Raw genomic sequence first — 13,406 nt, 5'->3', positions numbered from 1 at the left:
CCAAAAATACAGTTTCACTCTAAGTCATAAGAGTTTAACTCTCAAGATCCCTTTTAGTTCTTCCTACTCAGAGAACTGTTTGAAGTATAAATGCAACCACAGGAATTGTAGCTAGCTTTCCACAAAAAGGAGCTTGCCAGCATGGGTCTGTGGACATCCCTAGCTCCCGCTAAAGGATCTGTGAATAAACTTCAGAGATTCTGTAAACCTGGCTAAGGAAAAAAAAAAAGTATCTTCATTTTCACTAACCTTAAATGAAATTTAGCCTTTCCCTCAATCATGATTTTTTTTGGTGAGAAAATGAAATCCATGACTCTTGGACAGTGTCCACAGGTTCAGAACACATGAAAGGTAGAGAGCTCCTCTCATGACCTCTTGGCAAAGGAAGGCAACTGAAGCAACAGCCCAGTTCTGCCCCGTGGTGAGAGAACATCCCCTTCCTGAGGGCTGTCCCCAGTCCAGCAGATACGCCCAACTCTCCAGTCTCAACAGAACAAGTTTCCCCTCTCCCCCCCCCCCCCCCCCCCCCCCCCCCCCCCCCCCCCCCCCCCCCCCCCCCCAGATCCTCCCTTTGGTTCTCCTACAGTGACAAGTCAGCAGTCTGCCTGTCCAGCAGCCTTCCCCACAGCCCTGAGCAAGGCACTGCCCAGCTAGGCCAGACCAAGTGCTCCAGGGAGGAGTAATCTCTGCCTGGAGAGAATGGAATGGGCCCCATACGACCTTCTGCCAAGTGCTTCCTCCATTGTCCTAAATGTTTATTGCAAGGGACAGACACATCGTGGGCTACTTGCCTCCAACTCTGCAGACGGAAACTCTCACGGTGCTGTGAGCGGCCACCATATCATGCAACATGACATATTGCTGGAAAGAAACAGAAACTATCAGAACCCAAGAAAGGGCTGAGCTTAACTGTGAAGTGATACTCATACAGGCCAATGAAATCAGAGGTCCAGGGAACCTCCTGCCCCCAGTTACCACACACACACTCACTCTAAGAATCCAATGACTGCAGAAAACAACAAAAACTGGTCAAAGCTAAAGAGCCGAGCCGGGCACTGCCTCCAGAGACTGGCTCCTTTCTCTCACTTTCCCCCAGCACGCAGGAGAGCATTCTCCCAATGGAAATGGGGGAGGCTTCTCTGGGGATGCTGTGTCTACTCTTCCTCCACCCTTCTCACCCCAGCCCAAAAAGCCCTTTGGCACAAAGTTATTCACAGGTTTCCAGATTTTCTTACATTGAAGAGTCAAAATTTTGACTGGCCCATTAGATTTTGTGAAAGAAATCCAAGAGCCAGTTATTTTAAAAGCTGGCTTGGAATCAGAAAGCTCGGGCTTACGCCCTGCCTCAGTGGCCCTGAATAACTCCCTCAAATATCTGTGTCTTGACAATTGCCAAGAACTGAATCTTCAAAGTCATCACAAAAGGTTATAATCTTGGGTAGGAAAGGGAGTCCCAAAACACTGACAAAATCAGGAGCTTCAAAGCTCTGAAGGATCTGTTAAGAAGCCCTGGGTACCCCAGGACATGTGCTGACCTTCCTAATGGTGTACAAGGAGCTCACGATGGAGATCACAGACATGATCACAATGGCGAGGGCATAGTAGTAGTATTCATCTGTGCTCCACAGGATCACACTGAACAGCTGGAAAACGTAGAAGGGATTGAGAACCTGTAAAACAAAAAGCAAGACCGATTTCAGAAAAGCCTGGAATTACATGAAATAATGCTGAGTGACGTGAGCAGAACCAGAATACTGGACACAGTGATCATCAACTATGACAGACTTGGCTCTTCTCAGCAATGCGGCGATTCAGGACAATTGCCATAGACTCAGGATGGAAAATACCATCCACATCCAGAGGGAGCCACAGAGACTGAATGTGGATCAAAGTGAGGTGTTTGTTTGCTTTTTCTTTCTCATGGGTTTTTTCCTTTTGATCTGATTTTTTTGGTACAACATGACAAATGTGGAAATATGTTTTAAATGACTATACATATTTTTAACCTAGATCAATGATTGCTTGTCTTGGGGAGGGTATGGGATGGAGGGAGAAAAATTTGGAATACAAAATCTCACCAAAATGAAAACTGGGGGCAGCTAGGTGGTGCAGTGGATAGAGCACCAAACCTGAATTCAGGAGAAACTGAGTTCAAATATGGCCTCAGACACTTAACATTTCCTACATGTGTGACCCTGAGCAAGTCACTTAACCCCAATTGCCTCAGCAAAAACAAAAACAAAAACTGAAAACTGTCTTTATGTGTATTGAGGAAAAAACAACAACAACAACAACAACAACAACAACAAAATGTGATTAAGCCAATAGATCCTGGTCACCAGCCTAGGCTCCATCCATATGGGCACCTGCTCTCAAAGACCAACACAGGTAAATTTCATCTGAAATATGCTCAACGCCAGTGCTGGCATGCCTAGGCCTCACGGCCTTCCCTTTGGGCACTCAGCTCTAAGGACTCCAACATATTTCCAGGGGCATTTCAGCATGCTGCTGACGAGCATGCTCATTTAAGTGATCGGCAGACAGACGTAAAGGCGTGTGAGCAAAGCAGCATCGGTGCTAGGGACTGGGCTACGCTCATCAGCATTCTTTGAGGGGAAATGGAGAATAAGAACTCAAAGACGGCAAAAACAGGGAAAATCTGGTAACAAAAGGCTTTCTTCAGCTTTCAGGCAATACTGATAAACAGATCCTCACCCACCACAACCACCTGCCATTTCCACTAGACTGACTTGTGGCTTTGGAAGATCTGACAAGGGATGTCGGGCTGATACTAATTTATGTTACAGATGAAGCAGCAGATCCCAAAATGAAATGACCAGTGCAAGGTCTCACAAGCTACCTCACAGGCAAAGTAAGACTCTAAGGCTTCTTTGTACTTTCTCAGCAGATTCTCAGCCAAGCTACCCATCAGTACCTGCCTTTTTTTCTCCACAAAATACTTTATGGTGTTCATTGTTTCCCAATAAGCAAATCAGCAGATAAGAGAGCGAGGAACTAAAACACCGCCCCCCCACCACCACCACCACCAGGGTGTTGGCTTGAGCAGCTTTTCCCACAATGATGGCTGGATTTGTACCGGCTCCCCACAGTGTCTGGGGTCACCCATAACTAAAAGATGCTTCAAGTGGAGCCAGATCACACTTGAGGAGTACCGTGCTGTAACAGGGCTAACTAGATCAATTTTTTGATGAATAAAACTACAGATTTAAAAACAAAAGCCAAACAACACCTCCCCCCTTCCCCTATCACACCAAACCTTATTTTAGCTGATGCTAAGAAATCTGAGATCATTTCCCAAAAAAGAGGTTTTTAACAATCTGTTAGTGGGGCTTTCCCCATCTACATGAGACTTTTATTTTTAAACTCCGTACTCTACACTTCTCCATAGAAGGGACCAGAGAAATCTTAGGATTTTTTATCTTAATACACTAGGGAAAGCAAATCCTAATCATAGTCTAAAAACAAAACCCTATCTAACATTTAATTAACAGGCCAACATTTCTGCTATTTCCTAAGCTGAACAGAAAATCCCTAAATGCCAGCTGCCACTGGGGGGCAGTGTGTCATCCCAAATGAGCTCGGGATCAGCAGAGACTTGGGCCTCTGGGCACCCGGCTCCCTCTGGACAAGATGACCATGGGGAGATTCCTGAGGCTGCTCTGGGCCCGACCGGCCTCCTCTCACCCAGGACAAGTCCTTCTGTGTCCAGGCTGACACAAGGATGGCCCCTTCATGGCCCCACACCCCACTGCAATCTCAACATCTGGCCAAGCTCACGGTCTCTGCTGCCCTGACACCATCTCGCCATCTCATCCTCTGCTGTCTCCTTTTCCTTTTGCCAACATCAGAATGTCTTCCAAGGAGTCCCATCTTTCCATTATGTGGCCAAAGCATTTATGTGTCAGTTTCAAATTTTGACCTTCCAGTGAACAGCCTGCATTAATTTCTTTGAATATTGACTGATGTGATCTCCCAGCTGCCCAAGGGTCTTCTCCAGCACAATCATTCAAAAGCATCTATGCCGTGGTATTCAGCTTTCCTGATAATGAAACTTTCCTAGCCAGACATTGCTACTGGAAAATCCATAGCTTGGACTACAGACTTTTGTCAAAAAGGGGACGTCTCTGCTTTTTAGTTTGTCACCCAGATTTGCCCGAGCTATCCTTCCAAGGCACCTGAGCAATATAAAATCTGACACTGCTTCCATTTCTTCTCCCTCAATTTGCCAGGAAGCAATGGGACCAATTGCCAAGATCTTAGTTTTTACGAGCTCCTCTCTTGTCCTCATCAAGAACCTTCTTATTACATCTTCAAGTTCTGCCTTACTATGGTTACCAACTGCATAGTTCAAATTGTTGGTACTTCCCCCAGCAACCTTAATTCTGGCTTTGGATTCATCCAGTCTGCATTCCCCATGAAGTACTTTGCACCTAAGTAAATACAGTGATAATATAAGCTTTGTCGTACTCCTTTCCCAATTCTAAGCAAATCGGCTGTTCCATGTTCAGTCCTAACTGTTCTTCTGGTCCACATGCCGGTTCTTCAGGAGACAAAAACGATCTGGTCCTTCAACTCTTTGAGGACCTGCCACCTTTTGTTGTGATCCATACAAAGGCTTGAGTGTCTTCACGAAGTAGAAGTAGTGTTTCTTGAACTCCCTTACCTTCTCCACAATCCAGGGAATATCGGCAATTTGGTTGCTAGTTTCTCTGCCTCTGAAAATTGGTCTGCACTTGGGTACATCCTGGTTTACATTTTGCTGAAGAAAGCCTGGCTAGCAGAATCATAAGCATGACCTTGCTGGCGGGGATGATGCGCACAAAGCTTCAGTAATTTGGAACATTCCATGCACTGCCCTTCTTCTCCAGGACCGGGATGTTACCTGGCCTTTTCCAACATAGCGGCCATTGTGGAGTTTTCCAAGTTTGTAGGCCTATTGAGGGCAGAGCTTTAACAGCATCCTCTTTTAGGTTTTCAATAGCTCGGCTGGAACTCCATCACCTCCACTAACCTTATGGTTAGCAAAGCTTCCTGAGGCCCCTGGACTGCATTCTCCAGGATGTCTGGCTCCGGATCACACCATCATGATCATTGGTGAAGTTCAGCTCTTTGTTCAGATCTTTCTTGTCTAGCTCTTCTGTATATTTTTGCCACCTCTTCTTAAACTCTTCTACTACTGTTATCTCCCTACCATTTTTGCCTTTTATTATGCCCATTTTTCTTCTTTTGCAGGAAACACTAAAAGTCTCCAAATCATTAAGACAGCTTAAACCTCACCCTTTAACCCTTTTCTGTTGGATTTTGTGGTATCGCTGGGTTTTAACTCATAATAACAAAGCTGGAGTTCCTGCGGTAGACAATTCTGATTGACTTGTGACCCCATTAAGAAAAATTCAACCTAGTTCTACGGTTCTCATTCTCATTCTGAAGCTGAGTTATAATGACTAACACATCCCCCACCCCCCCAAAAAAACTGAGTTTGGACAGTATGCACTGTCACAAAATATAGGATTTTACAAAGATGTATTTTAATTAGGATAAAAAAAATTAATCAAATCATCCTCCAGGTTTTTGATGTGATTATCAAAATCATTGCTTTTGAAAATCAAATCAGTTTCTCCCAGCAGACAGAAAGAAGAATGTATTTAGACTATCAAATACAAAGACAGCACAGTTTACAGGGAAATCTCTGACTCTTAGGTGGAAATATAATTTAAAGTACACTTGATTTAAATTCAAACCATCCCAATTTAGTTCAAGAATCATCAAGTACTGTCTGTAGGGATCAATGCTACGCATTGGAGGAAACAGGAAGATGAGAGAAATAAGTGGACCCGAGCCATAGCAAAGCTTCAAATCTGGTACAGGGAAAAAGCAAACAATAGAAATCCCAGTGTATAAAACAGATGCAGGAGCAACATGTGAATGCAAAATTTACCTAAGGGGTCAGATCAGCAACAGCAAGGGGAAGGTGAGCAGTCTTGATTGACCTTGTCAGGAGGATCCTAAGCCACAGAAAACGGCATAAGCAGAGACCAGGACAGAGAGGCAGTGCAGAGCACCAGCAGGGAGAGCAGAGCAGAGAACCCCAGGCCTGCCTCTGATGGAGGCCTCTGAGGTCTGCCCCACATCAACTAGCCAGAGGCCTTACCTCTTTAACCAGAAGTTTAAGGACAGAAGGCACTTTGACAGCAATCTCATTCATTCCATACATCAGTTTTCTGTGGAACAAAAGAGAAAAGTCAGGCTGTTAGGGCAAACTCCAGTTTTCCCGCCCCTTTGTCCCACCCAGATTTCAGTGTTCCAAATCTGAGGCTCGTAGTTATGAGATGTATGCAGATCTCTGCAAAAGCAGCAGGTGCTGGGATAAGAACAGCGTCCACACAATCAGGCTGTTCTCCATCATTTCCTGACACATGGCAAAAACTAGATTCTCTAAAAGTCCATTTCTAATCTGAAGTCCAATACACTACTTTTAGCAAAAGATAAAATAAACACTTCTGCATAAGCAAGTAGCATCCTATGAACCAGAACTGGACATGAAGACCAATCAGCTGAGGATATACTTCATGTCCTTGCCTAATTCTCAAGGAGGAAAAAAAGTTTCCCTTATAGTAAATTAGAGTTTTAAATGAGTTAAAGGCTAAACTTTAGTTCTTGGAAAAAACATTGTAGCTTTTTAAGTTTTTTGTTTGAAACTACTTCTATTTCACTTTAAAATACTGACCTTAAAGAAGTGTATTCAAGTACAGATTTAGTGAAGAATGACACTTCCAAAGTCATTTTTTTTACAATGTTTTTACAAAGTCATTTGTCAATTCATTACCAATCAAAATCAATTTATTGATCAACTGAAGCTTAAATAGTTGAACTTCTCTTTAATGTCAAAATCATAGTGTTGGAGAGGACACCAAGCGTAAATGGGCTGGAACATTCATTGGTGTTTGGATTTTCTGTACCTGTAAGCGTGTGTCTCCTTCGCCAGCCCTGAGCTGTGTTGTTCATAAATTGAAGTACAAGAAACACCTTCATCCAGGCCCCTAAATAAAAAGAATTTCTACTTTAATCTTAATCTAAAATATCTAAATTCTTTAATACTTGGGTAAAAGTTTGAGAATTCTACTCTACATAGGAATCCTTAGTTGCAGTTTTAGGATAAAAGAGAACTTTTAAAACGTCATCATAAATCTTATCCCACAAGAAAGAGCCTTTTTTTTTTTTTTGGGGGGGGGGGGAGATCCTTAAGTTGTTTACTAAGCATTTTCTACTGCATCATAATTCAAGTAATATCAAGTGAGCAGAAATATTTTGTTTTATTTATTATTTGTAAATTATTTCACACACACACACACACACACACACACACACACACACACACACACACACGTACACACCCTGCTTCTTCTTCCTAGGCCATATTCAAACACAATTTAACAGAAAGTCAGGATCAGGGACCTCTAAGAGAAAGAGCACCAGCCAATATAGCATCACCCTGCCCCAGATGCCCCCTCCTCACCTGACCACAACCACTCCCACAGGGCTCTAGAAAGACCCAATTTCAAGAAGGCTCTGTCCCTGAATGACATTTTTGAGGGACACATGAAGGGAGGAGAAGGCAGAAGGAGTCTCCTCTTCTTCTGGACATAATTATAGCAGCTCTTTTTATGTCTGACTTTGCAAATACTCAAAATGTGATCTATCTAAAGCTAAAGGAGAAAACCCCCACTTACTTTAACACATCGAAGTTCTGGAGGGCGTCATTCCAGAAGTACCTCACACTATGGTGCGTGAAGTAACGAATCTGCAAAACACAAAGCATCAGACAGAGTGGGCACCCAGGTAGCCTGATCTTTCACATTTCAGTTGATTCCTAATATTCACTTTAAAAAGACATGAAATTGGGCTCCAGCACATCTTCAAGTGCTCCAGCTCCTAGACAGACATTCTCAGGCCCTCCCCGCTGGCCCAAAAGGCAGACAGAGGCGACAGTACCTGTTGGGGCTGGGCAAGGTCACGCTGGTTCTCTTCAGACAGGTCCTCAGGGAAATGGAAATGAGCAGCATGGCCATTGGACACTTTTTTATTTACTGTTTTAGGGCTTGAAAAGGAGTGGTTTTCTAGAGAAAGAAAGCGAACTTTTGCACAAAACCATATCCTGAATTCATCCTTGAAAAAAAAAGAGAGAGAGAGAGAGAGAAACAGTGTTCATTCTAGCATTCTTGTTTTCCTGTACGTCAATCAAAAAGCCCCTCACGAAGGACCTTCTTTATCTTACAAGCTCTCAATTGAGGGGCTGAGGAGGGCTCACAGGCAGTGTCAAGTCACGGTGCTATGGGCTATTAATTCAAATTCATCACTACCAGCCTAATTCCTCCAATTCCATTTGCCAGCTGGGAAAATACAGTCTCCTGATCACAGTTCAGTCACAGCTCAATGTGTTCCCCAATTCCTTCATTCTGAAAAGTCTCCAGAACATTCAAAATTTAGTTCAAACCTGGTCATTTCCAGACAAGAAGTACAAGGTAACAGGAACCACCAGACTCTTTCTTTGTGACTTCATTCAGTCCTCAGACCGATCCTAAAAAGTGGCTGCTATTACCCTCCCCCCCCCCTTTTACAGATGGGGAAACTAAGGTGAGCAGAGGTAGAGGGGGCAATACGGCCCCCATCCCGTGATTCCTCACACAGACAGGAATCCAACCTGCCGAACACTCAGTCGGGGACTCATCCCTAGCAACCCTAACATCCTCCAAGACAAGTCTTGACTTGAAAAACATTAGCTTGTCCACAAGGCAAGATGGCACCTTCATAAAATCAAGGCTCCTGTTGATTTTTGGTTTAAGAAAAAAGACCTTAACTCTGCAATTTGTAAAATGATCTCCAACTAAAGTAAAGGAGAGGCTCTCATTTTTAGCATGAAGAGGTAACATATGGACATGACTCTTATCAACAATGAAATGATCAAGGCCAGTTGCAATGATCTTGTGATGAGGAGAGCCATCCACATCCAGAAAGGACTGTGGGAACTGAGGGAGGATTCACAACATAGCATTTTCACTCTTTATGTTGTTTGCTTGCATTTTGGGTTTTTTTCTCTTTTTTTCCTTTTTGATCTGATTTTTCTTGTGCAGCAAGATAAATGTGGCAATAAGTATATAAGAATTCCACATGTTTAGTATATACTGGATTACTTACCATCTAGAAGAGAGGGTGGAGAGAAGGGAGGGAAAAAATTTGGAAACAAGATTTTGCAAGGGTCAATGTTGAAAAATTATCCATGTATATATTTTGAAAATAAAAATATTTAATTTTTAAAAAGCAGCAGCAGAGCATAATGGCCAGGCCCCATAATGACCAACAGAAAGCTCTGCAAGAGCCAGACCTTCTCTAGGTTTCCAGGTTCCTGCCTACCAATTTGGGGACCACAAGAGATGGTTTTGTATGTGAAACACCTCATGAAGTGATAATCGATAAAAACAAATGAGAACTCCAGTTAAATTCGATTCAGCAAACGTTCTACAAGGGATTACTGTCTGGAGGCCTGAGCTCAGAGCCAAGCCCTACCACAATGCCACTGGGAGACGCACAGAGTGCACAGTCAATGCTGGGCACCCGAAAAAGGGGGAACTCCTGACACACAAGCCTGGTTCCTGGAGAAGTACTCTGAAAGGAGAGGACAAAACGACCCTGAAATTCTGGGTCTTATGGGCCAGTGTAGCTGGAAAGCCAAGTGTGAACCAGGTGGAGAACATGGAGGTCCTACAGAAGGCCTGGAGCTTCCATCGCCAGCCAAGCACTGTGGGAACAGCAAGTTTTTGCAAAGAGAGATGGCTCAGTCAGAGCCATACTTTAACAAGAGCATCTTCCCAGCTCACAATGGAATGGAATACACTGGCAGCAAACACAACTGGCAAACTACTAGGTGGACTAGGAGGCCCAGGAAGATGAGGGCCGGCACCCAGCGGGGGGAGAAAGGAGGAGGGCAGCCACACTCACCGTCGTCCGCAGCAGGACCACCTCGCAGTCCTGGAGGGCCGCTCTGAGGCACGTGGCCTTCACTCGCCACTCGGGCATCCAGTAGAGGAGGAGGAGGAGGAAGCCGCCAGTACAGATCACCCCAAATGCAACTATGAGCAGCTTCCAACGACTCAGATTGTACCCATAAATCTCCTGCGCCAAACAGGAAGGCAAATAGTGAGCAACCGTACCTTTAGCATTTTAGGCAGAGAAGTTAACCGCTTACCATTTGAAAGCTGAACAGTTAACCTGCCGTATTCAAAGCGATCCTTGTTCTTGCTTTCCCAATTATCTGCTCATACACCACTTCCCCTGGGACACTTCCTGAAACCATCCTAGGCACTCTAGCGGGCCTTCAACAAACCAGTCTTTGTGGGATTTCTTGATTACCCAAGAAATAACCAGTCACTTGTGAGTGAAGAACGTCCCGCAGCGTCAATAAAACGAACTGGCCGACATTTCCATGACAGGATACTCACCGTGGACCCTCTACTGTATCTGAACATGGGGGGACCAGCTTCCAACACAGTATTCACACGCCCCTGCTCACAATTAGCTACCAACCCAAAGAGTAGAGCGGGAACATGACTTTAAGCACCTAGATGATCTGGGTGCAAGCAAGTAAAAATGCCCAAGGATGGGGACAACATACATTTGCACTAAATTAAAATATTAAGCAGCAACTACATACAAAGTACTGTGTGTTGTATGTGTGTGTGTGTGTGAGAGAGAGAGAGAGAGAGAGAGAGAACAAGCAGTGAAAGCTTGGAGCTACGACACTTCATTGATGGGGCTCCCAGCTCACCGAAAAGCAAGTTTGCTGGGGAAGTGAATTACATGGCTTAGTGGGAAATGACCACTACATTGTTCTCTTGGAGAGGGAGCCCTGCATCCGTAATCCACATCTCCCCTAACAATGGTGATGAATGGGAGAACAATTCACATCCTCAGCTAGCCTCCTTTCCAACAATCCACGGCAAAAAGGTTTGTTTCGATCGGTAATCCGGCTGGCCGTACTACAGGAATCCCTCCCTACCCTCTCAGTCCCACCTCCAGCGCCCTTGGGATTTTAGGTGCTAGCTACTATTAGAACTAGCCGGGTGGCACAGTGGACGGAGCCCCCAGGCTGAGCCTCCACCCTGCTCCCCAGCACAAAATTATCGAATTCTTTCCAACTGCCCAAACCAGACAAGAATTACCATTTCTTCCTCTTGGCCTTGATTAATAGTCTTCTTTTCTTCTTTGTCCATTTTTACTGCGTTACGAAATTACTCCTCTGCTTCAGAACACTTGAAGATAACTAAGAGGAAAAAGAACAAGAATTTGCTATGTTTAATGCTGAACTCTTAAAGGAGCCACATTGTCTGTGCCCGGGCAAACCCCACCCCACTCAGGCAAGTTCGCTGTGACAGGCGCCCCAAGTCTTGGCAAAAAAGCCTTTGAGCTCCATAGGCCTCAGAGGCTGAGGGGGTCAGCTATTGTCTTGGCTCAGAGTTGGAGACAGGTGGGGAAAGAGGGCAGCCCTGGCCCTCTCCAGCGCTCGAAGCCTCCCACGTGGGCTGTCTCAGCCCACTCTCCCCCGGTCTTAGTAACCAAGGCACAGATTGGAAGGGCAGCCCCCTTGCCTGAAGCAACGAGACCAGCTCATTCTACTCTCCCCTGAGAAATAAAGCCAGCCCTCCCCCTTCTGTCTGTGGCCCCACTGGGCCCCGGCACCAGCCGGAGGCGAGGCTAGTCTCTGCTTGGCTCTACGGCACTTGACCTTCTCCCCCACAGCGGTTTCCAGCTGAGCCCCAGGCCTCCCCTCATGAGAACTGCACGCTTCGCCCCTCAACCCCGAGGTCTGCAGCCCCTCACAAACAGGAACCAGGCCCACAGCGAGCCCACCGTTGAGTGAAGCTTTGTAAAACGGGGGCAGGGCCAGCATCGATTCAGATCGCCAACCGTGTTCCTGAGCCGCGTCAGGCACTGGGAGTGTCAACACCAAGAATGGGGTAAAGTGGCCCTCAATTGCTCAGGGTAACTCGGATTCTAATCTGACAGAAACAAGTGCCCGAGAACCACGTGGGACTCAGACACCTTCAATCCTGTGGCAGAAAGGGCCTTAAGACAAGCAGCAAGCCAGCAGCTGGGGCAGGCCCGAGGGGAGAGGGTCCAGAGAAAAGGGGGAGCAGACTGGGGCTAGGGGGCTGCAGGGACACCAACGAGGGGGAAATGACAGCTGTGTGTGAAGGGAGCGAGAGGAGATGACAGGAGGTCATGAAGGGGTCCGAGGAGAGCAGAGGAGCCAGGGAGGGCCCCAAGCCCAGGAGCAGACAGGACTCACCCGTCTGTGCCCTCCACAGGCAGGTTATCCATTGCTCCTGGCCAGCTCCCAGGTCCCCTCCCCCTGAAGCACCCACACTTCCCTTGTAGTTCTCTATAGCACCTCCCCCCACCCCCCGCCCCTGGCAAGCACTGTGCTGGGCACACAGTAATCACTCAAGTTTTTCTTAAATGTTCTTTCTCTCATTGACTCATTTAGTCAGTCATAACAAGTGGCTGAACTTGAAGCCACAAAGAGCTGCATTCAAATCCTGCCTCAGACTCTTGGTGGCTCTGAAACCACAGGCACAGCCTGTCCCAGTTCCCCCCTTCATAAAAGATTGTATGAGTAAACAGGCACAGAAACACCTGCAAACTCTGCAGGGATACAGAGCCAGTTGCTGGCCTTAGTAACCTAAGTCACTTAAAATGTTTCCCCAGAATGCCAATGGAGCAGGCCTTCTGTCCTCAGCTAAGAGCCTCCCTGCACGACTCTGACTGAAAGAGACGGCTGTTTGGTCGGGACAGGAAAGAAGGAGCTCTTGAGAAACAAAGGCAGCAGAACAAGAGGGCAGACCCAGAAACCCAAGGCCCCTCAGTGATTTCCCAGTCAGGTGGAGCCCATTGTTCCAGGATGTCAGCTTGGGATCTTTAGAAATCTGACTTTTGTACTCAGTGTGTTAGCTCCTGATTCCAGCCTGGTATTGGCCACAAACCAGATCCAAGTCTGTGATAGCACTAGGGACAACAGGAGGACGAGGGCCAGAGCCCTGCCTCGTCATACAGAGAACTCCCCCCTCGTGGCCCTCAATTCTTTCATCAAAAACAGGCGACAGAAGCTGCTTGTGCACATGCCCACTGTGACCCCATCCCACCAGCCTGTGCAGTAATCAGGCAGGGGAGGTTGGCGTGACAGCTTTCTCCAGGATCTCAAAAGATCTGCCGTCCTCACCAACAAGTTTAAGGCCTTCTCGCTCGTGTTAGAGTGTCCCCTTTATTCTCCATGGGCTGTCCGAGGCCTGGAAATCAAATTCAGCCAGTTCTGGACCCTCATTAACACAACT

The 13,406-nt window shown here is 46.1% G+C and overlaps 1 protein-coding gene across 3 annotated transcripts in view; it reads right to left on the bottom strand.

Annotated features, from left to right (window-relative positions):
- The window catches only part of ATP13A3 (ATPase 13A3), a 63,362-nt gene that overhangs the window by 27,934 nt on the left and 22,022 nt on the right, over positions 1 to 13,406 (bottom strand). For all 3 annotated transcript variants that reach the window (XM_031957386.1, XM_031957388.1, XM_031957389.1), the window contains exons 2-9: positions 11,238 to 11,338; positions 10,018 to 10,191; positions 8,014 to 8,187; positions 7,752 to 7,822; positions 6,981 to 7,061; positions 6,173 to 6,242; positions 1,536 to 1,670; positions 792 to 861 (exon numbers count right to left, since the gene is read on the bottom strand). In XM_031957386.1, coding sequence (XP_031813246.1) covers positions 792 to 861; positions 1,536 to 1,670; positions 6,173 to 6,242; positions 6,981 to 7,061; positions 7,752 to 7,822; positions 8,014 to 8,187; positions 10,018 to 10,191; positions 11,238 to 11,288 — 826 coding nt within the window. In that variant the 5' untranslated portion in view covers positions 11,289 to 11,338. The remainder of the gene's footprint in view (positions 1 to 791; positions 862 to 1,535; positions 1,671 to 6,172; positions 6,243 to 6,980; positions 7,062 to 7,751; positions 7,823 to 8,013; positions 8,188 to 10,017; positions 10,192 to 11,237; positions 11,339 to 13,406) is intronic.

Source organism: Sarcophilus harrisii, chromosome 3 (genome assembly GCF_902635505.1).
Source record: "Sarcophilus harrisii chromosome 3, mSarHar1.11, whole genome shotgun sequence".
Lineage (NCBI taxonomy): Eukaryota > Metazoa > Chordata > Mammalia > Dasyuromorphia > Dasyuridae > Sarcophilus > Sarcophilus harrisii.
This window is presented reverse-complemented; position numbering and strand designations above follow the sequence as displayed.